This window comes from Apium graveolens, chromosome 7, assembly GCF_009905375.1.
Source record: "Apium graveolens cultivar Ventura chromosome 7, ASM990537v1, whole genome shotgun sequence".
NCBI classification, from domain to species: Eukaryota; Viridiplantae; Streptophyta; class Magnoliopsida; order Apiales; family Apiaceae; genus Apium; species Apium graveolens.
This window is the reverse complement of record NC_133653.1, coordinates 199,917,947-199,939,297: the sequence shown is the minus strand read 5'-3', so window position 1 is coordinate 199,939,297 and position 21,351 is coordinate 199,917,947. Positions and strand designations below refer to the sequence as shown.

The 21,351-nt window shown below is 31.8% G+C and overlaps 1 protein-coding gene and 1 long non-coding RNA gene across 15 annotated transcripts; both read left to right on the top strand.

Annotated features, from left to right (window-relative positions):
- The first annotated feature begins 8,799 nt into the window (after window positions 1-8,799).
- Window positions 8,800-12,485, top strand: LOC141672328 (uncharacterized). 11 transcript variants are annotated; one of them, XR_012555463.1, is made up of 9 exons: window positions 8,800-8,891; window positions 9,274-9,378; window positions 9,480-9,541; window positions 9,650-9,833; window positions 10,252-10,402; window positions 10,515-11,022; window positions 11,255-11,552; window positions 11,692-11,850; window positions 11,921-12,485. It is a non-coding gene; the product is annotated as an uncharacterized LOC141672328 (long non-coding RNA). The 11 variants fall into 11 exon arrangements; XR_012555462.1 differs by having other exon boundaries at window positions 10,252-11,022; window positions 11,255-11,298; window positions 11,407-11,552; XR_012555458.1 differs by having other exon boundaries at window positions 10,252-11,022; window positions 11,921-12,034; window positions 12,238-12,485.
- A 2,958-nt stretch (window positions 12,486-15,443) lies between these two features.
- On the top strand, window positions 15,444-20,010 carry LOC141672581 (uncharacterized). Of its 4 annotated transcripts, none has more exons than XR_012555601.1 (8): window positions 15,444-15,583; window positions 15,728-15,895; window positions 16,149-16,242; window positions 16,958-16,994; window positions 17,260-17,355; window positions 17,672-18,192; window positions 18,937-19,027; window positions 19,718-19,764. XR_012555601.1 is itself a non-coding variant. In XM_074479215.1 (8 exons), the coding sequence occupies exons 3-8, from the start codon at window positions 16,181-16,183 to the stop codon at window positions 19,793-19,795; spliced, it is 444 nt and encodes a 147-aa protein (XP_074335316.1). In that variant the 5' UTR covers window positions 15,444-15,583; window positions 15,728-15,895; window positions 16,149-16,180; the 3' UTR covers window positions 19,796-20,010. The 4 variants fall into 4 exon arrangements, 3 of the variants coding, with proteins under 3 accessions (XP_074335316.1, XP_074335318.1, XP_074335317.1); XM_074479215.1 differs by having other exon boundaries at window positions 17,672-17,751; window positions 19,718-20,010; XM_074479217.1 differs by having other exon boundaries at window positions 15,456-15,583; window positions 15,725-15,895; window positions 17,672-17,751; window positions 19,718-20,010.
- The last annotated feature ends 1,341 nt before the right edge of the window (window positions 20,011-21,351 follow it).

The window sequence follows — 21,351 nt, the reverse complement described above, 5'->3', positions numbered from 1 at the left end:
GAATTATGATTTTGTTTTGATAACATTCTAAAGTTTAAATATTTGTTTAATATATTTGAAAAATTTAGAAAAATTTCAAGAGTTTCAAATCTATGTGCTTCATGCACTATAATTTTTTTAGAAAAGAATTATTTAGCTAATAATAAAGTTGTTCTTAAATCGGTATATATGAATAGTTAGGATTCTTAGATATATAATTTACTAGTTATGGATTAAGGATTTAGGGTATGGATTAGTGTTAGAATTTAGAATTTTTAAATTTTTAAAAAAAATAAGCCAACCCTAATGATGTGATTATTCTCAAAAGTAAAGAGTTTACCCGGAAAAAATCAACAAATTTAAGTATACAAATATTATTTATTTATACGAAATTGAATTTAGGAGTTGATATACCTAGAAACTAGGTCCAAAATAGATAATGAATGATCCAACTAAATAATAAATTTATTATTTACTCCTACAACTCCATATTACAACTCCATGTTGTGTCAAATTAATAAAGATTACATATCAAATTTTAATCAACACCCAAATATATTTTTTTGTAACATAATTAAATTCGGAAAAACAAAGGGACGCGAATGGGAAGGTAAAGAAAGAGCAGAAAAGAGAAAGAAGGGAGAGAGGGAGTGGGATTGGGAGAGAGGGGGAAGGAGATTACCAACAACGAATGCAACGGTCTAGGATAAAGAAGTTAACAAACCCAATTAGGTAGACGTGGAAAAATAGGTCTGGATTCGAAGAACCGAACCGAAATTCATGAAATCGAGATCCGAATTATACAATCCGATAATTATACGAAAACCAATTTTAACCGATCTGAAAAATATCCGAACCGAAAATTTAACCGAAAATTATCCGAAATACAAGATCTAATTATAATATGGAACCGATTAAAATCGAATAATATATTACCCGAACCGAATATGACCCGAAATAAACAAAAATTATACTTTAAACTATTTTATGTTTATGATAACATACTTATTTAATCATATTCTTTTGTAAAAGTACATTATATTATATTAAAAATAATAAATTAAATAAAAAATATATTTTTTAAATCTCAAAAATTTAAAAAATAAATAAGTTATGATCCGAAAATATCCGAACCGAATTTAATCCAAACAAAATTTTGTCCGATTTTAATCCAAATTTTATCCGATTTTAATCTGAATTAGACCCGAACCGAATCACATCCGATCCGATCCGAATGGTCTTCAAATATATCATAATCCGAAAGTAGATCCGATCCAAAATTGATCCGATCCGAAACTGAATTGGTTATCCGAATTTCCAGGTCTAGGTAGAACTGATGGGAAAATTAACAAGAAAAAATTTGTTACATGGCTTTTTATGTATACATATTCAATCGTAAGTATTGACATACTTCATACCAAAAATGTAAGTTAGGAAATTGCTATGATAGATGAATGAGGTGTGATGGTTTCCAGGACCAATGTTTCCATCAAGCGATGTTATAATGGATAGAGTTTGATTTTGGGAAGAATAGACTAAAATAGGCCCGACCACTATTAAGTTTTAGTTAAACTATTTTTTTAAAAATTAAAAAAATTATTTTACTTCGGATTAGAGATGGCCAATGTATATATAATCACATATATATCGAGTGCTGAAAAATAGACGTATATGCTAAGTATTTGTAATGATCTTATATAATGGCGAACCGAACCTGACGTAAATGAGTTTTTATACGTAGACCAATTTAGAGACTACGTATATGTAACCCTTATATATTGGTTATTTACTTTACCAACGTAAATGGTACTTTCAGAAGGTTAATATACGTTGCCTTTTTAAAAAACCTGATGTATGAAGTCTTATATACGTCAGATTCTTCTATGTGCGACGTAAATTAGGCGACATAAAAGTTTGATTTTGTACTAGTGAATTTGATGTGTATAACTGGTTGTATGAATGTATAACTGGTTGTATGAATGAATATTCCTTGAAATTGCTTGGTATATTTTGGGAAATGCAATATTCAGGAGGTGTATTTCAATTATTTTTCAGGTGTGTTGCCATAGGTAAATAACTAGGTCCATATGTGGGCCGCACATATAGGTCCCACATATGGGGCCCATAGATAGGCCCCGCGGGTAGGCCCCCTAAGAACCCCACAATTCTGAAAGAAATTCTATGATCTTTTGTAACACACTAAGTATGTTACCATAGAGTCCATAATATGTTTCTATTGAGATCTATTGTAACAGAGATTAGTATGTTGTAATAGAGTAGTTTTTATGTTGCTATAGATATATGTATTAACTAGCTACTAGTCAACATAGCTCTGTTGTTTCCTTAGCCCTTTTTGGGTCTTTAGAAACTGAATTAAAACTGTATCTCACATTTTATCCAAAACAGAAAAAATGGTAAATCATTTATTGTATGATTCTAAAAACAATTTAGAAACACGACGTCATTTAATAAACTTTATTACAGATTATAAAATCTCTTTGATTGTCTAATAAAATCTGTATTGGTGTAGTTATTAATCTCTTGTTTATTCGACCTCCCTTCCTCCTTTCCTTCCTTCATTCCTTCTCTTTGCTCTATCTTAAACCTTTAGTTCTTGAGAACATTTCTCTCACTTGTCCATTCATCTCCATTTAAATAACTTTTCATTTCTCTTGTCCATTAAAAAGGGCATATTCATTCAAGTAAAGCATCACACACTTGCTGCAATTTCTGAATTCTACTTGTTCCTTACTTTTTCCAAATTTCTCATTGCTTTGATTTCGAATTTGAAAGTCACATCAAAATTTGACTTAATCTAATTGGAATCGATTTCCATCTAACTGACCATTAATTGGTAAAATTAGACAATTATCTCACTTAATTGATCAAGTACACCAAGTGAAGACTAGCTAAATGAAATCAAAGACCAATTATATATAGTGGGATTTGCTGTAACTACCCTTTTTTAAGAGTCGAGATCATAATTATTTAGAGTATTAACATGAATATCAATAACACTTGGAAGTATACTTTCTATTATTAAGAGTAGGGTATTTGGGCAGCATCTCCTTTATATTATTGACTAGAAGTCGGACTCAAGCCGACACCAACAATCAATCACATAACCAACAATCAATCCAGAAGTAGACCAATCAACTTCCGCCTTCTAAACTCACCATTTCACCACCATACATAATACTAACCCGTATAACTAATATCTTTAGTTCAACTTAAGATTATAGCGAACAATTCTTATTATACCATACCTTTTCTCATTTCTTCTGATTATAACAAAATTTTACTACTGAGTACAATTATAAATTATTCTAGAATCCTTCTAGTTCGTGTTTCGATTCATGCTTTCTAATTAACAATTTATCAATCCTTGAAAACATACACTTATTCTTATTTGTTAACTTGTTCAACTTTTGATAACCAACACATGGTCTCAACTATCATGATCTTATGAAAGAATTTATTTGGTTTTAAAGCATCATTTCTTAAAAATTATTACAGTTAAACCACCATACCTTCATCTCCACTTATGCTTTTTTATACTGAACTTCTTTCACCGGTTTGGTTATGAGTATCAAATTTTCCATAACTCATTTACTTTAGTGGGAAAACCCAACCATTCCTTGAAGAATACCCTTGAAGTTTATTCATAACTAGAACTTCTTCGATCTTGAATCTTCATGAAAAATATCTCTCACATGATTGAGGTATGTTTCATCTTCATAATGTATTAATCGATTATTTGGTTATTATTAAGAATTTCTTCATTCGCTTCTATTGTCCAATCAATTATTTGCCTTATCCGATATACGCAGCTTCACTTTCTTATTCTTCTTGTTAATTTACCTCATACGGTTCGTTAATTACTCCAATTAACGCCAAAATCTCATACTTGCAACGTATCATGTATAAAGATTTCCGCTTCTGATTTGATGCCCTCATAATAACCACACTATCGACATAATGGTTCTTCTCTGCACGTAAATGTCCACCCTTTATTAGCTTGCAATTATCCACGTAACTCCATCTGCTATACGGGTTCATTTAACTTCCTTTTAAAATATTCAAAGAGTAGACCTTACACAAGAAGGAATTTATGTATATGATTCTGACTGGAAACCCTTTTTGTAAGGAATAAGAGTACAAGGAAACAATTGGAAGGATCCATAAATCAACAAATTATGATTGAAGAAGAAGGAATAAATGATAATATGGATAAGAGTGAGACAACCATATTTGTACTCCAGATGGCCAGTCTTTCATAATATATGGCATACAACACATGATTAGGTGGCGTCCCACCAAACTCCTCGTTATTTCAACAAAATGTCACATCATAACATTGTTTGTCTCATTCAGAAAATAAAATTTGAAGAAATACAAAAATTTCCTTATCACCTCATAGAGCTGATCATGAAAGAAGTTCATACTTTATTCAAGATTCATAAGAATATATATTAGTATAGAAAAGAATGATATCATTGGTCGCCATCCATATTTCATCTATTTACAGCTTCAACGCTTGTCCGATCAATAGATCCCATTCCGAGTCATATATTAACTTTAGAAAGTTCAGTGAAATGCCTTCTTTAATTGATCATTAGAATAAATTCCCATTCATTAGGTCTTGTATCTTTAGCATCATGATTCCATGCTCAATATTTATATAATTTCACCCTATTTGCACTCTTACGAGATTTACAATCATAACTTTAAATTTTTGCTACGCTATCGATCATTCAACATATTGACTCCTTTGCTAATAACATTCTTTCTTTTGAAAAGTCTGGAGATTCTCTCAATCTTCTTTGCTACTACCCGGCTTCTTATAAATCGACGTATTCTTTGAACTTTAATAGTATCAGAAATTGGATGAATATTTCTCCGTACATTGGTTCTGTCGTTAAACTTATCAAGCAATATTTGTACTCCTGTTAGGAATAATTAAATCTTCTCGATAATAATGGGTCCACTTGGATTGCTAAATGAAGCATACTAACTTCTAGAACAAGTATTTTTCTGGATAATCTGAATCTTATAGCAAACAAGAAACTCAATTAGTAGTTTGACAACCAAGTTTTCAAAATTTGTTTTGTTTAAAGGACTTTAAGAAAAAATTTGTTAAGAAAATCTCTTTTGAAAACTGTTTAAAAATTTTGAAATCACATGTCTGGTCGTAATTACTATATGAGTTGGTTGTCGTCCTTCTCATCCACTACCAAGTATCAAATTAGGGAAACATTTAGATAAGAGCTCATTCATTTCCATATACCTTCTACCCTTTATTGGTTTCATTTTGTCTTTATTGGTCGACAAAAACTGCAGTTACCGTTGCATATTATCTTATCCATAAATTCACTTCCAGTCTTCCATACTAGTAACACTCTTATCATCATCTCTTACGATTACTGAGTATAACAAGTCTATCTAGTAATCATCAAATCTATTTTATAAAACAAGGTCGACTAATATCACATCACATTACTTCTATAAGTATCATGCTTGGTCATAACATCATCATCTATTTTCGAGAAAACTTTTGATTTCCAATCTTCTCAAACTTCTTTGAAATCCATCTATCCCACTCCACAAGATAACCAGAGGTGGAATACTTACTAGTAGCTCCATATAACCTGGTAGCAGTTATTCTCTAGAACACATAAATCTTCTCTTTAGGTTTCTTATCACCCTTCTTAATTTCTCGTGTACTCACCATATGCTGTAGCTCTCGAATATATTCTCATAGGTGCTATTACTTCATACGACGGGAAATTCTGGTAGAATAGACAGATAAGACATAGGTATTGAAATATAAAGAAGGTGAGCATAAGTTCAAAGTATAACATGGTATCATATTTTAGGAGTAAGAATAGGGCTATCAAGCAATCATGAATGACTTTTAAGGGATATATGACTTTTAGGTATCAAGATAAGGTTACTGACACTACAAGGATTTTGCTATCAGACAGCACCTCTTAAACAACGGTGAAAAAAAAACCATTGTCCAAAATTGACAAACAATGGTGGATTTCTTTGACATGAAAAACTATTGTCTGATGGGTTCTATAACAACAGTTATAGCTATTTTTTGAAAGTGTTATCTTTTTGATGTTCTATTACCAAGTCAGACAACCGTTTTAAAATGCACTATTGTAAAATGTCTTTAACCACAACACTTCAAAACCATTTTTAATAAACTAAGTTTTTATAGTCTGAGACAACAGTTTTGGCCTTTATATTGTGTAATTCGAACAAGTGTTTATTAAAATAGTTGTCTGGTTAGTCATCAAACAATGGTTTTTGCATACCATTGTTAAATGGTATTAAATGGAAAGCTCATGTAGACAATGGTTATTAGTACTGTTTGGTAAATGTGGTTATTAGTTCTGAACACCATCACATCGAAGACTATTTTACAGATTGTGAGAGTAACTGTTGTCTGTTGAGTAATGGCAATAAAAAAAATTACTTGTACATATCAATGCACAGAAAACCAATCCAAAACCATCCAACCATGAAATTTACAAACCACAAATCATCCGACCAATAGACTATCAATCAAAAAATACATCCTCAAACGGAGAAGTCAAATTAAATTGGATAATACAACCAAATACCATCACAAATTGACAAGTCACTACTAGAAAAAGTAGAATAGACATCGCCTCTTAGACATCGGTTGCTCCTGAAGTCGATGTAAAAGGTTTTTTAGACATCATTTTTAATCAACTGATGTCTTTTGTTAATATAGACATCGATTTTTTAGCCCAACCGATGATATAAGTCTATTTTAAGAAAAATGATTTAGCGCCCTCCGTTTCCCCCTTAATCAAATATTTCGTTCCTCTTAAAAAATCCCCCGATTTTTCCTTCATATTTTTTAAGTATCCAAATATCCCCCTCCCTTATCTAAAAACATAAAACAAAAATAAAAACACTAATCATTGTCGATTCTTCTCTCTCTCTTCTCTCTCTACTCTCTTGACCGAAGAACTCTCTACACTCATTTCTATCGACTAGAGAACTGACTCTCTTTGCTCTTTGTGCCTGACTCTCTCCTCTCTATCGATCTACTACCTCCCTCTGCAACCCAGTTCTTCCCAACTCCGCTCTCTTTTCATCGGAGGTTCAAAAAGTATTAAAAAGGTCAGAATCAGAGTTTATTTAAAGCTTAAATCAGAGTTTAAAGCTTAAGGAGGCCAAATCTTGAAATGGGTAATTTTTAAAATTCAATTTTTGAATTAGGGGGGTTTAATCTGAAACCCTAATTTTTTAATCAGTTAATTTTAATTGGTTTAAATAGTTGATTTGGAACCCTAATTTTTGTAAGGTCTTCCAATCAGTTGTATGCAATTCAATACCTTGTTTTTTTTCTTCATTTTTCCCTGTTAAATTCTAATATGAACAAATCAGATCTGTATTTATGTGTTGATGTGTGTTTATGAAACGGTGCAGTTTTGGTTTCAGAAATGGTGTTCTTTCGGAGTGTTGCACTGCTAAACAAGCTGCTCTCCCGGGCTGTAAGTTATATATTAGTGTTTTTTTGATATTTTATGTGATTCTTATGTGTTTGATTTTCTGATTAATTTTTCACAATGTTTTTTGATAGGTTCAACAATCCAATCTCAGTAATACAGTGTGTTGGTTACAAGTGCAAACCTCGGCTTTTGATCTCGTATTTGACTCTCTTTCTCTGTTGCTTGTTTATTTATGTAATAGTTGCACAACATTAATATGCTAGTTTCTGTGGCACAAAATACTTTTTAGATGTTTTTAATACAAATCCCAGTGGATTTGTTAATATTTTATGTATACGGGTCTCTATTGGTGGTTCCGATTTGTGAATATTTGTCAAGATCAGTGAAAGAATGAAATTTCTTCAGGATCTTGTACCACGTTGGAGCAAGGTTAGTTTATTCAAAAAATAATTGGGTAACTGTTAACTATACCTCCTTATACATTTAAAGTGCTTCTTTTGAAGTTCACTAAATATTGCTGTTATATTTTTAGTTCACTGGTAAAGGAGTTATGTTGGATGAAATCATTAATTATGTTCAATCACTACAACGACAAGTTGAGGTATTTAGTCAAATTTTTCATGACTATAATCCTTGCTTATTTAGATTTGAGAAGGCAATTTTTTTATTTTATTTAAGTTCTCATACAAACAGCATGAGAATCCAGCCTTGGTCAATGTTCTAGTTGATAGGCATGATCTCTAACAATTATCTTCCATTACTGTTTTAAGTACATTTTTTCAGAATAAAGATAGCTGCAGTATTTGACCTAATCATTAGGTTATATGATCATCTAAAATTACTTGGAAATTGTTAAACACTACGCCATAGATGGCCTATCGCAATGGTTTAATCATGCGTGTTACAAAATTATGTTACCTTAGCTACGCTCATCTTAGCCTACTGCAACGTAGTATTTTTAATGTTACCATAGCCTTTATAACATGTTACTATAGTTTCAAAGTGTTACATAGAGTAACATACTATGTTACAATAGAGTATTAATGGATAAAAAAATAATATTTACAAACAATAAAATTTATTTAATTATATAACTTCAAAATTAATTTATTCTGGTAATATAATTAATTAATAATATTAATATTAGCTAAGATTAATAAATTATATATATTTTTTTAATTTTATAAACTGTACTATATAATAACTCACATTTTTTCTTAACAAAAAATTTGAACAGTATTTAAATTTAAAAATTTATAAAAAAAATAAAAATAAAGTGAAATTAGAAATGTTGGGCTCGGCTTAAAATATTTGGAGAAGCGGCAATTTCGCAGACAAAGTCAAAATTTCCCTCTCTCGGCTTCGAGAATCTCCCTCTCTCGCTCGATCGCTCTCTCCTCTCACACGATCTATCCCTCAGTAAGCTTTCAATTGAATCGAATCTTATCATCCTCACAGATTGATAACCTCACAGATTGATTATTCGAGCTAGGGGTTTATATCAATAAAATCTCACCGATTCGAATTTCAAACAAAATTAGGGTTTTAAATTGGAATTGGGGATTTTTTATTTACTGCTAATTTTGGGTCATATCCTTTTGCGGTTCTTCTCTATCTCTCTCTCTCTCTCTCATTTTGTGTGTATATGTATATACTACCTCTCCTCCTCTCTCTGATTTTGTGTGTATGCTACACTGTTTTTATGCATATTGATATATTAGTTTGTTTTTAGAATTTTAAGTTTCAAATTGAAGTTTTGAATTTTAAGTAACGTTTGTTGCTCACAATTGATCATTCCCAGGTGGATATTCTATGCCTGGGAGAGAGGGATCTATTGAATCGCTTTTCTGCAGAAGTTTCTCAGTACCAAGCACAAGGAGTGAGCACATAACACGCATTCACTTTGGTAAGAATGCATTTATTTTACTCTCAATAGGTCTGTATTGCTCTTTTCCTCTCTTCTTTAGACCTATCAGATTGCTGAAGACCTGGGAAAAGCCTTTGCAGATCTTGCAATTTTAAGAACTTTCAGAGAGGCCGATGAAGTAGAATCGGCTAGCCAAGTGAAGGTAGTCAGAACTTGTCAGTCTATCATTTGCAAAGTTTAAATAGAATCCATCTTGTTGTACTCGTTAATATTCTCTTCCTATATTTACCAAAATTTTTAAACATTGGAGTATGAAAAAGTTGAGAAGATTGGTGAAGGAACATATGGAGTAGTTTGTAAAGCTCGTGACCGCTTCCCAAATGAAACCATTGCTTTAAAGAAGATTCGACTAGAGCAGGAAGATGAAGGAGTGCGAAGCAATGTTATTAGAGAAATTTCTTTACTAAAGGAGATGCAACAATAAATATTGTCAGGTACTGAACATGTGCCTGTTACATATTTCTAGATTATGCATTTCTGCTGCAGTAATAATGTGGCAAATGGTGTTTTTCTACAGAGCTAATGTACTTTCTGATTGTCTTGTGTTGGAAATTAACAATGTGCTTTGAATTACTTTCACAAAGCTAATCTGTAATTACTTACATATGACTTTGTGATGCTTGCTATTATCTTAAGTTCTGAAGAAAGCTTTAAGTACAGTGATGTGAAGTAGCAAAATATGAAATGTTCTTTGTTAGAGTAGTGTTTAAACACGGACATGTGTAAGAAGTATCAGACTCGGGGCAATATTTTTTTTTTACATCTTTTTGGCCTAAAGTGTTTGAGTGTTTATACGATTATCCAAGTGCCTTGTATAAATTAGTTCTAATTCTTGGAACTTTCAACTTTCAGATAGAAATATGCAATGGAAGGCACTGCTGTGGACTGAGAATTGTAAACTCTAAAAACTAAAATCATGGGGTTTGCTTAAGAATCGAAGAAGGATGAGCCGCACTTCAATTCTCTTTCACTTTCTAAATCTCTCCACTACTTCCCCACTCACGTACTTCTACTATTCTTTACCCCTCTTTTTCTACACATATACATTCATATTTCCTGTATTTGTATGTATATTATGTCTATTGTTTTGCTGATTTTTCTTGTGATTTTATAAGTTCTTGTAGAATTCAGAGGGGTTTCTAGAAAAGGGCTGAGTTGTTTGGTGATTATGGTAAAAGGGGTCGTTGCTTTTGCAATTTATCAGCACCACAGCCTCAACTTTCTAATAATTCTACTACTTCTGTCAGGTTATTCAGTAATTTTATTAGTAATTTAAATTCTAAAGTTTTGATTTTTATATCAAAAGATTATTTTTGTTAAATTTGGATTGTTTTGTATTGATATAGAAGTGGATAATGCTAACTGGTTGTTTAGACTAATCTTTATTTAATTGCAATGGGGATTTCGGGTTTGTTTTTTAATGTGAAAAGTTGCATTTTCTTTGCTTGCGGTGTTGTGCATTCTGTTTTATCTATTACCTGTTTATTGGATTTCGAAAGCTAAGCTTTGCGGAATGCTGCCTTTGTGTATTGGTCCCAACAAGCCTATGCTGTGGACTGGGAATTGGACTGCTCAGTGAGTATACGAGTGCATGCATGATTAAGATCCATATGCATGGTAGAGGCAAGTTGCTTTAATTTCTTCTACCACTTTAGCCACTCAATTTACTGTTGTTTCACTTACAAGTATTTATGATTTATCTTCCTCTCAAATGTTGGTAGTACTAGTGATTTACCTTTCGCCACAGAATGCATCCTTGCAGTGTTACAACGGACACACTTTGTTTCTGTTTAACCTGTAAAGTGCAGGTTCATAATCGATATCCCACTTATAGACAAGAACTGGAATATATCAGGTGCCTGGCTCAGGAGAATGTAGCAGAATTGCTTCAACTTCCTTGTAAGTATTACACAGTAGGATATCCGGAGATATTTCCATATGACACCAAACATAAACACGAAGAAGGATGTAGTTCTAAACCATACAATTGCCCATATGCTGGATCAGAGTGCGTTGTAATTGGCACTATTCCCTTTCTGATTTCACATCTACGAGATGACCACAAAGTGGACATGCATTCAGGATGTACATTCAACCATCGATACGTGCAATCCAATCCTCGCAATGTTAAAAATGCCACTTGGATGCTAACAGTAAGCCAGCTTACTATATTTTTACCCCTCTTGCCTTAATTTTTTTATACCTATTTTACAGATGACTTGAATATGGACTAGTCAGTGTAGGCTGGGTTCTGAAAGCTATTAAATCATACTCTAATTTGTTTTATGCCAGGTCTTCCATTTTTTTTGGTCAGTATTAATTTTTGCCTTCACTTTGAAGCCTTCCAACTTGGCACGTCGCCTGTATACTGTGAATGAACATGTTATTGGATCCACAACTTTGTCCTGATGCCAGTAACTCTAAATATACAAATTCCGTAATGCTTTGATGGTAGGAAATTGTTTTCTATGTTTCTTCACCCCCTTTAAGACTTGTAATCATCTCATAACATTGATTGTAGGTCTATTTTACATCAAGATGCCAACTGATTCGTACAAGGAAACTCGTAACCTTACACTTTCACTTGAAGATACTTTGTTTGGTGGTCAAGTGTCAGACCTTCAAGTTGATACATGTCACTCACTTTCTACATAATTCCGAATTTGCATATTATTTTAAATTTTTGGTTTGTCAGTACAACGTGTTTATTGTGCCAATGGAAGTTGATTGCTTTAGTTGTATCCTGGATTTTTCTTTCAGTCTCATATATCTAGTTTTTAATTGATTCCAGTGCACTCTTTTACTTAAGGTTTATATTCACTGATTTGTTTCCTGCAGTGGCTAAACAGGATGGTACTTTATCCTCTGAATCAGAAAATAATGATGAGCAGGAACAAATCAGAATAGCCTGTGCCTTGCTAAATTATTGTCAAACTGATCGTCAATTTTTTGTTAATATCATCCTAGATTATAGACTATGTACCTGTTTTTTGGATTATGTGGAGTTGATGGTGATTGTGTGAAAACTGAAATAGTATTTGGCGGGGGTTTGTACCCATTTGAAGTTTGGTGGTTTTAATTATTTATTTTATTGACTTGTATGAAAAAGAGATTTATGGCATGTTCAATTTACAAACAAATCATGTCAAATTGTTTTTTTGAGAAATATGTTAGATTAGGTACTTCAATATTACAAATAAATTAGTATAATATAATACAAATTATTAAAAAGCTTTTACAGTAGGGAAAAAATTGTTATAATGATTTGGTGACCCACATGTGGGGCCCACAGTGGCCTTACAAGTGGGGCCCATTTTTTTTGCAAATTTTAAGTGCAAAGGTAATATGTATAGTGTGATACTATAGACATACATTAATGTTACCTTTGAAACCTATTAAACACAAAATTCAAGGTTGTAGCAGGCTAAAAGAAATGTTACCTTGGGGGTCAAAGGTAACTCGAAAAAAAGCAACTTAATTTTTATGTTACAATAGGGCTTTTTTTGGCCGTGGTAATATTTTTCTACCTGTTGTAACATTTTCTTGCTGTTGCTATAGGCCATCTATGGTGTAGTGAAAGTTTGCATTCATCTACACTAATAATCATATATGTTATAGTGCGGGTTATTGTTTGTGTATTATTTTGTAAGTGTGAGAATATGTGTAAGAGTATGTGTAAGGGTATGATTTCATTTTATCATTATTCTTTCGATTTAATTATTTATGATTATTATCTATAATTGATAAGGATATGTGTAAGAGTATGATAAGTTTTGGGTGGTAAGCATTTAGTTTTGTTTTGTGAGTTGATTATTCATTTTTTTTATATTATCTCATTCACTATTATTATTGTGCTTCATTCAAATATTCAGTTGTGTTCTTAGCCTCGTCATCTTTTAATATTTGATCAGTTATGATTTGTCTTATATCCGTATATGAGCCTTTCGCTCACTGTCGATCCTTTGTTCTCTTTGTATTCCTCCAGCAGGTATTCTTACTTAGGCGGGCTACTTATGGGAAGGGTGCGAGTTATGGAACTTTGAGTAGTTTGGCCTTTCTTAGATTTCTCTGAGAGTTTGTTGGCATGGTTGTAATTTAGTTGTATTTTAATTCAAGAATTATAACTTTATTGTATTTTTGAGAAGTTGTAAAGTTTTATCGGATTTTAATGGAGTTTGGATTTAAATAAGTATTATCTTGAGAAATTTTATTAGTTGGGTTGTTAAATATGTCCCCTTTCACATTAGTTTAAAACCGATGTTAAATGGGGGGTCTTTAACATCACCCACGAAGACATCACATTTTTTTATTCATAGACATCGGTTTTTAGCCGATGTCTATTGACGTTTTTCTCGTAGTGAGTTTACAATCCACCAAAATCACAATTAACTTATATTCATCATGGTTTTAACTTTTAAATTCTAAGTTTGGCGATAAGAGCATACATGTCGAGTTTTACTCTTTTTAAAGTATACAACAGCTGCAAAATGTTGTTACATTTCTTTAAAAAGAGTAAATAATGGACATATTGCATTCATCAAATAAACTAAATACTTACACAAATTTACAAGTTAATCCATGAATCGAGAAATAAACAAAATAATCCTAGTGCCTACAAAAAACATGAAATTATGTTGGCAAAGAAGCGTATTATAGTAGAATACAAGGCACCAACTAGGAAAACAAGAAAGAGATCAAACAGTGGTTTCCGCCGAAATTGGCCAAACTGTTAAAATTTCTTCTACCTTAGCTTGATCAACATCATCTCAACTTGATCAAAATCATCAGTAAACCCTGCACATTACATCATCATTAAATGACCTAAATTTTCTTGCCGTTAAGTAGTTTCAAATGAGGCTCAAAAAATGGATCATTCACTGAAATCAAAATAAAAATTTAAACATTAACAAATATTAAAGGAACACGATTCATGACACTATTAATGTATACGTAGTATAATTACTTGAAACCAAATACATGGAAAAGTCCAAATAATTAAGATATATTAAAATTTATAAAACTCAAAAATTCATGCATATTAAGACAGTAATCGTAAATGACACATATTAACTAAAAAAAATTCAACAAATAGAATCATTTAAGAAATTAAGAAGAAATTATTGTGAATAAATAGTAATAAAAGGCAAATATGTATACTCTTCTTCAAATTTAAAACAAATGTAATTTATTACCATCATGAAAGTTGGATCCATTCTTCTTCATCCCTCATGTAACTAGCTTTTTCCTCGTCATGTTCGTCATCATTCGCGAAAGTTGGCACATGTAACTCATTCTCAAGTTCTATTTCTACCGATCCATCATTTTCGTCATCACAGTGGTCATAGTAGGTCTTTTCCGGTAAATTCATCACAACAGACACTACGCCATAGATGGCCTATCGCAACCCCCTACCTAAAGAATGTTACCTAATATGTTACCTTAGATAGGGCAGTATTGAGCTAATTTAACATTGTGTTTTTATGTTACCTTAGGCAAAACCGTGGTTTTGCATTAGGTCAAAAATGTTGCAGCTTGCAACATTCTGGTCAAAATGTTACCTTAGAGTATTAAAACATAAATATGTTGTTTTTAAGATTAATTATTAATTTAAATTCATTTTCAAGAATTCAGGATGATATACAAATAGAATGATTAAAATCTGTGACGATATGCAAATTTTGTACATATTAAAACTTAAAAAAGTTAAAAGAGAAATTAATTAGCAAAAAAAAAGTTAAAATATTATAAACCTAATAAAATTTTAAAATAGAATTTTTATTAGTAATAAAATATATAAATTATCGTTCTCTTGATATGAGCACTGTTATATAAGTTTAAAAATAAAAGTATTAAAATATTTGAATATATATATATATTTATATAAAAAATAAAATAAATAAGTATAATATTTAATTATTTGAAGATAGATTTATGGAATCTTAGAAATTTGATAAGGAGGTAAAATTTATGAAAATATTCAAACCGAGCGCCCATTTTTTTGGTAAAAGGCCGCCTATTTTCAGCCCACTAAAACCAAAGAGTCTCAATCTCATTACTCTCTCACATTCTTTTGCTCTCTCCCCCTTCTATGCTCTCTCCAATCTCATTACTCTTTCTCTCTCGATCTCTATCTATTATTTCTCTATCTACTCGCTATAACTTGGACTTTCTAGTTAATAATTAGGTATTTATATTTGAACCTAGGGTTCAATTGATTTTAATATCAAATTAGGGCTCAACTGAATATCAATTGATTTCTAATTATTGGTTATTGTGTGTGTATCTGTGTTATTGTGTCGAACTGATTTTTTGTGTTTAATTGAAGCAGCCGAAGAAGATGTCGCAAACAAGAGACGATCTTAGTGCACTATTCTTTCATCACCGAAGCCAATCCGTTGGTCGACAGATTTTACCTGGTGAAGAACGAAGATTTAATTTATAGATCTCAAAGAGATTCCACTGAAATCAGATCGATTTTCGGTTTCGAAACACACAGGTATTGAAAGAATAACAAGTAACACGACCATACTAATGTGAATTTTGGTTTGGTGTTGTTTTTTGATGAATACATTGCTCCGCTTACACCTTGTGACACTCTCGGTGATTCTCTACTGCGACGAGTTGTTTTATTGATGGATTTAAGGCCTATTTGTTATCTGATTTACTAAATTAGTTTTAGTGATTGTTAATTGCTGTTTTTATTACGACTTGATTGATCACGGATTTGATTCGGATGGATTTTTTGTTAGAGTTTCGGGATTGTTAATTCTCTGGAAGGGTGATGTATGTGTTAGTTAAGGGTGATGGAGCAACACCGCGAAAGAAATCACCCCTGTTGTCAAGGTATAAATTATGTCTTTTTGAAAGTTGTGATTCTGTTCTTAACGTGTGCGTTAATATTGCTATTTATCTTTTTGTACCATTCTCTGTATCTTTTTTGTTATGTGTACATATTCGTTTGCTGTACTTTGTTTCTTTTCTATCAGAATCCTAATAGCTTTTAAAACACAAACAAGATATATATGATGTAGCAGCTACCATTTACTAAAGTTTAAGGTACAATTGCCTTCTCAATTTCTATTGTAAACCCTATATTAGTTTGCTACGTGTCTAGCCTCTTTCATTCAAGATACATTACAACAAATTATACCATGGTTGGGTACAATGTAACAAGGTGTTATACTTCTGTGCAATTGATTCACCATCAAATTTAAATGTATTTTTAATTTATGGATACTTAACTTGCAATATGTCAATACTCACTTATGTAGAGAGTCCTGGTACACTTTTTTAATCATATCATTATCTTAGTTGCAAAAGAAGGTTAGAGACTTGTTATCGTTGAAGGCTGCGTCTTTATTTTGGCTTCAATCTTTATTGGACGTATAAGTAAAAGGTTACAATAGAACTCATATTAAACTTAATTTTGTAAAAAACTTTGCAAATTAGGCATCTTTCATACCTTGTTCTCGCTTCTTTCTTTCTTCTCACATATTCTTTTGAATTGTAAGTTTCACTAATATTTGATCTATGAATTGACCATGCTTATTGCTGGTAGGATTTTCCTTGGTTGTGGCGTTGGATTTGCTAATCAGGTACATCAGTTATTTAACTCATTTTTACTTTTTATGTTTTTAATTTTAGAAACATCAACCCTGCGGTGTATTAAAATACACATTTTATATTTTTATATAGGCAGTTTTTGTAAAAAACAGAGATGCTTTTATACTTTTTATATTTTTATAATTTTTATATTTTTATCAGAAATGCTGATTATTCTATGAGTATAGACATTATAACTCACATTAACAACTTTTTTACTAAAAGATGATCTGATCTATTCCCCAACTTTATTTTCAGGGATCAAATGTTCTCGATATTAATTGGCTTGCCTATTCTGGTGTGCCACTTACTACGACTCTAGCATTCTTCTGTTCAAATACTGGGCTGCAAAAGGTATATTCGAACTTAGAAGTTATGGCAATCTACTTGCATTGTGCTATTGTTAAGCTAAATGGGTTGAGACCCTTGATTATAGTATTAGACTATTTGTTCAAACCAAATTGATCATAATTTAGACCCTTCTGTTATAAGTTTAGCATGTTTCTATTTTCCTCCATTTTACTGACAGTGTTATATTCAGACTTTTTAGTAATAACACAATTGTTCATACAGTATGAATGTTTATTGAGAGATTGTTTGAAGTTCAAACCTATTTATCCTTCATGTATACCATCAAGTTTTTTACTAATTAATCTATACAACTTTGTAGAATGACAAAAGGGAAAGGGTGGTGAAAGCAAGTCCAGATATTACCATCAATAGCATAAAGGTTATATTTCAGGTGCACAGGTATGGTCATGTATTTTTGCATTGTCATTACCAAGTTTCAGCAGTTTACTGGTCTTTACACTTGTCTTTATTTGTTGATTTTTTTTTCTTTTTTCTGTTCATGCAAGTATATTTAGGATAATTTGGATACACTATATCTAAGCACACTCTTCCTTCAGATATATACCGTCACAGCAATCCTGTCATTAGAATTATGTAGTATTCTGATAATTTCATAGACATGTAGCCTGATATTTTCCAGATACGTAACCGTGTGGCAGATATCTAGTTTTTTGCAGTCCATAATTTTTGCTGTAACCGTGTGGCAGATATCTAGTTTTTTGCAGTCCATAATTTTTGCTGTTTAATAATATATATGTATGGTGGAAACCTCAACGTCTCGTGTTAGCACAGCTTCTAAGCCTTTCCTTGGTGTTCTGGATCTTAGAGTTGTTTGACACGGTAAGCACTGTCTAGTAAGTGTTATTATTATTGTTTTTCTTAATATACATGAATGTTAACATAGAAACCAACTCGTAAGAAACCAGGACTGTCTAGTAAGTTATGTTATTTATTGGCTGGAGTAGGGGGGTGTTTTATTGGTGTTCTCTCGGGTGGGTCTATTATATGTTATGGGTTTGTGGTTTTGCTGTGATGATTTTTTTATGCTGTTAATCCAGTATTGTACTTGTCTGGATTGAGTATTAGGAGTTGGGTTTAGGGTGAGGGGTTGCATCTCTGTGTTTTCGAAGGGGAAGGGGGGTACAATTCTGGATTTTTTGTTTTTGGGATCATTTATTTCATTCAGGGGTGGGTGGTATTTTTGTGGGTGGATTTCTTTCTCTGTGCAGATTTTATTTCCGTCTAAATGTCCTGGTCTTTGTGGATAATTTGCGTGTACAGTCTGGTAGTTACTTTACCACAGTGTTATATTTACATATTGAATTTGGTTGAATGCTTTTTCTAACTTCATGATGACCTTCTTGTTCGGTTACTTTTATAGCTGCCTCTGTCAGACTACTATCATGAATGCTAAATTTGTATGTTGAGAGATGCTTTTTTACCATTTGTCTCATGTACAAACTATCATATTATAGGTATAAATATGCTATTATTAATCAAGTCGTTTGTTTGTATTTTGGAGTTTTGCTTATTTACATTTTCACATTCCCAATTACCTACCTTTTTTCTGTCATCTTTCTTTAGGTTTGTGGAGATAGATGGTGGTAAAGGGTTTGACAGAGTAAGGTGGACTGAAATTGGAAAGAAGTATTTCAAACTAACCCATTTGGAGGAGGTATGATAGAATAGTTTATGATAATTTTCTTGTATCGATTTCGTGGTAAACAGTACAATGCTTTAGTGTGGCTTGTTCAGGTACATACTAAGTAGGTATGTTTATGACTTCCTCTGAAACTAGAATAAAACAATGTGAAACTAGAATAAAACAAGTTCAAGTGTATTAATTCAAGGTTTTAACGGGAGTTCTTACAATGTTTTAAGTTACCAGTTCTCCTAAAACCTCAGGGTGTTAGTAATTGGACTTGCCAGGATCATATCTCGTATAATTAACACTAAGCATTACTGCTCATGTGAGAGTTAAGCGAGCTGATAACAAGCACTTGATAAACAGCTCTAGCTCTGTTAATTAGCTTACCTACATTTTTTTAAACATATTTACTTGGGGATAAGAACAATTGTTTTGTTCCTATATAATTTTTCTTAATACAGTTCTGCATCTTTGTGGCTTCCAATTAAAATATAGGTATTTTATTGACTAACAACGTCATTTCAAAAAACTGTAAATCAATTATGTTCGTGCATATAATTCTCAATTTAGGATGCTATTTTATAGCAGTACAAATATTCAAATAACAATGATCTAAGAATAATTTTTTAATAAGTATTTTCTACAGGCCTTTTGATATGGTATTCAAGATTTGCAGTTTTGATTTCTTTCTTGCAAATAACTTAGTTAATATTTCAGGGAACAAAGAAGACTTACAAGAGAAAGCTTCACGTGTATAAAAAGGGAAATACCGGTGTGGAGTCGAGGAGAAAGTGAAGCAAATTTAAGCATTAGGGTCTAGTAGTATTTTTTAAAATTTATAATCTTGGGCTGTTGTTAAGTGAAAAATGTGAACTAGTTTATAGTTAGCTTGGACGTTTAATTTGGTTGTATATTTGGATGTTTAATCTTTGGGTTGGATGCATTATTTTATAGTTATGAAATTGTATAATTGGGATTTTTCAGTTTACATAATAAGCATTTCAATTTGTTTGTGCTAAAGTATTACAATAGCCTCGTAAACTGTTACCATATTATGTTTAAAACATTTTATTAGACTAGTTATAATGTTACAACAGCTTTTCCAAGTGATACATTAGGTTCTATGGGTCCACTTGCCACGTCATCAAGACAACTCAGCACTATGGGCCCTACACTTGCCATGTCAACTACTGGGTCCCACTGTGGGGCCCATTTTTTAAAACATTTCAAAACTCTAAGGTAACAAAAAAATAAGTTACAACTGATCTTTCTTTATGTTGCATAAGCAAGCTAAGGCAACAGATAAACAAGTTAAAATACGATGTTGCCTTAGGCACCAAAGATGTTACCTTAGACGCCTAAGGCGACATAGAAAAACCTATCTTTAAGAAAATGTTACCTTAGCTTAAAAATGGGGCAAGAGCAACATATTTACCCCCTAATGCAACGTTTTTTTGGTGTTACAGTAGGCATTTTATGGTGTAGTGAGACCAATTTTTTTCAAGAGGATCCTCAATGTAACATACTTGCTCATGTTTACCTAGCACAAAAGGATCATTTATAAAGCCTAATTTATTTAAATTAACCAGTGTAAATCCCAAGTTATCTACCTTAACCCCTTTGTTGATATCTACCCAATTATAACGAAATACAGGAACTCGAAAGTTGTTATATACTAACTCCAAGATACTTGTTATCACTCCGTAGTAGGTGTGCGAAGTATGTTCAATATTCTTATCCTTACCCTGCACAAGCATTGTATCTGCAACCACACAAACACCACTGCATTGAACTTGCCGTTTATCATCACGCTCCTTCCTGCTATAAGTAACACCGTTGATTTTATATCCTCTAAATGTAGGCACAATCTTGTTCGGGCCTTCTGCTATCCATCTTATCTCGTCAGTTATAGTATTGTGTTCGTCCAACAATTCTCATTCAATCTGTCCAAAAAAATTTGTTTAAAACTAATTATTTCATATTACTAGGGAGTGAAATATCATGGTTTCAATTTTATATGGTGTTTCAAAATGTAATTATATAAATTCTTTTGATAAAGTATAAATTTAACTTAAAAGGTTATTAATTTCCACAATAGTGTGGGTGACTAGGCCTTGCACATATATTATGCAAACCAAACTATTAATGTATACAAATTTATTAAATTTAGCCAGAGCAGGAAAGTTAAATTATTATACAATTTTATAAGTGAAATAATAAAAGAGAGGTTCATTATATTTTAGTGAGAAAAGACATATTAAATTATTTTTATATTTGTAGTATTTAATATTTGATTATCATGATAGACATAGCTATTCCTATTTTCACCTTTTTTAAACAAACTAAATTTT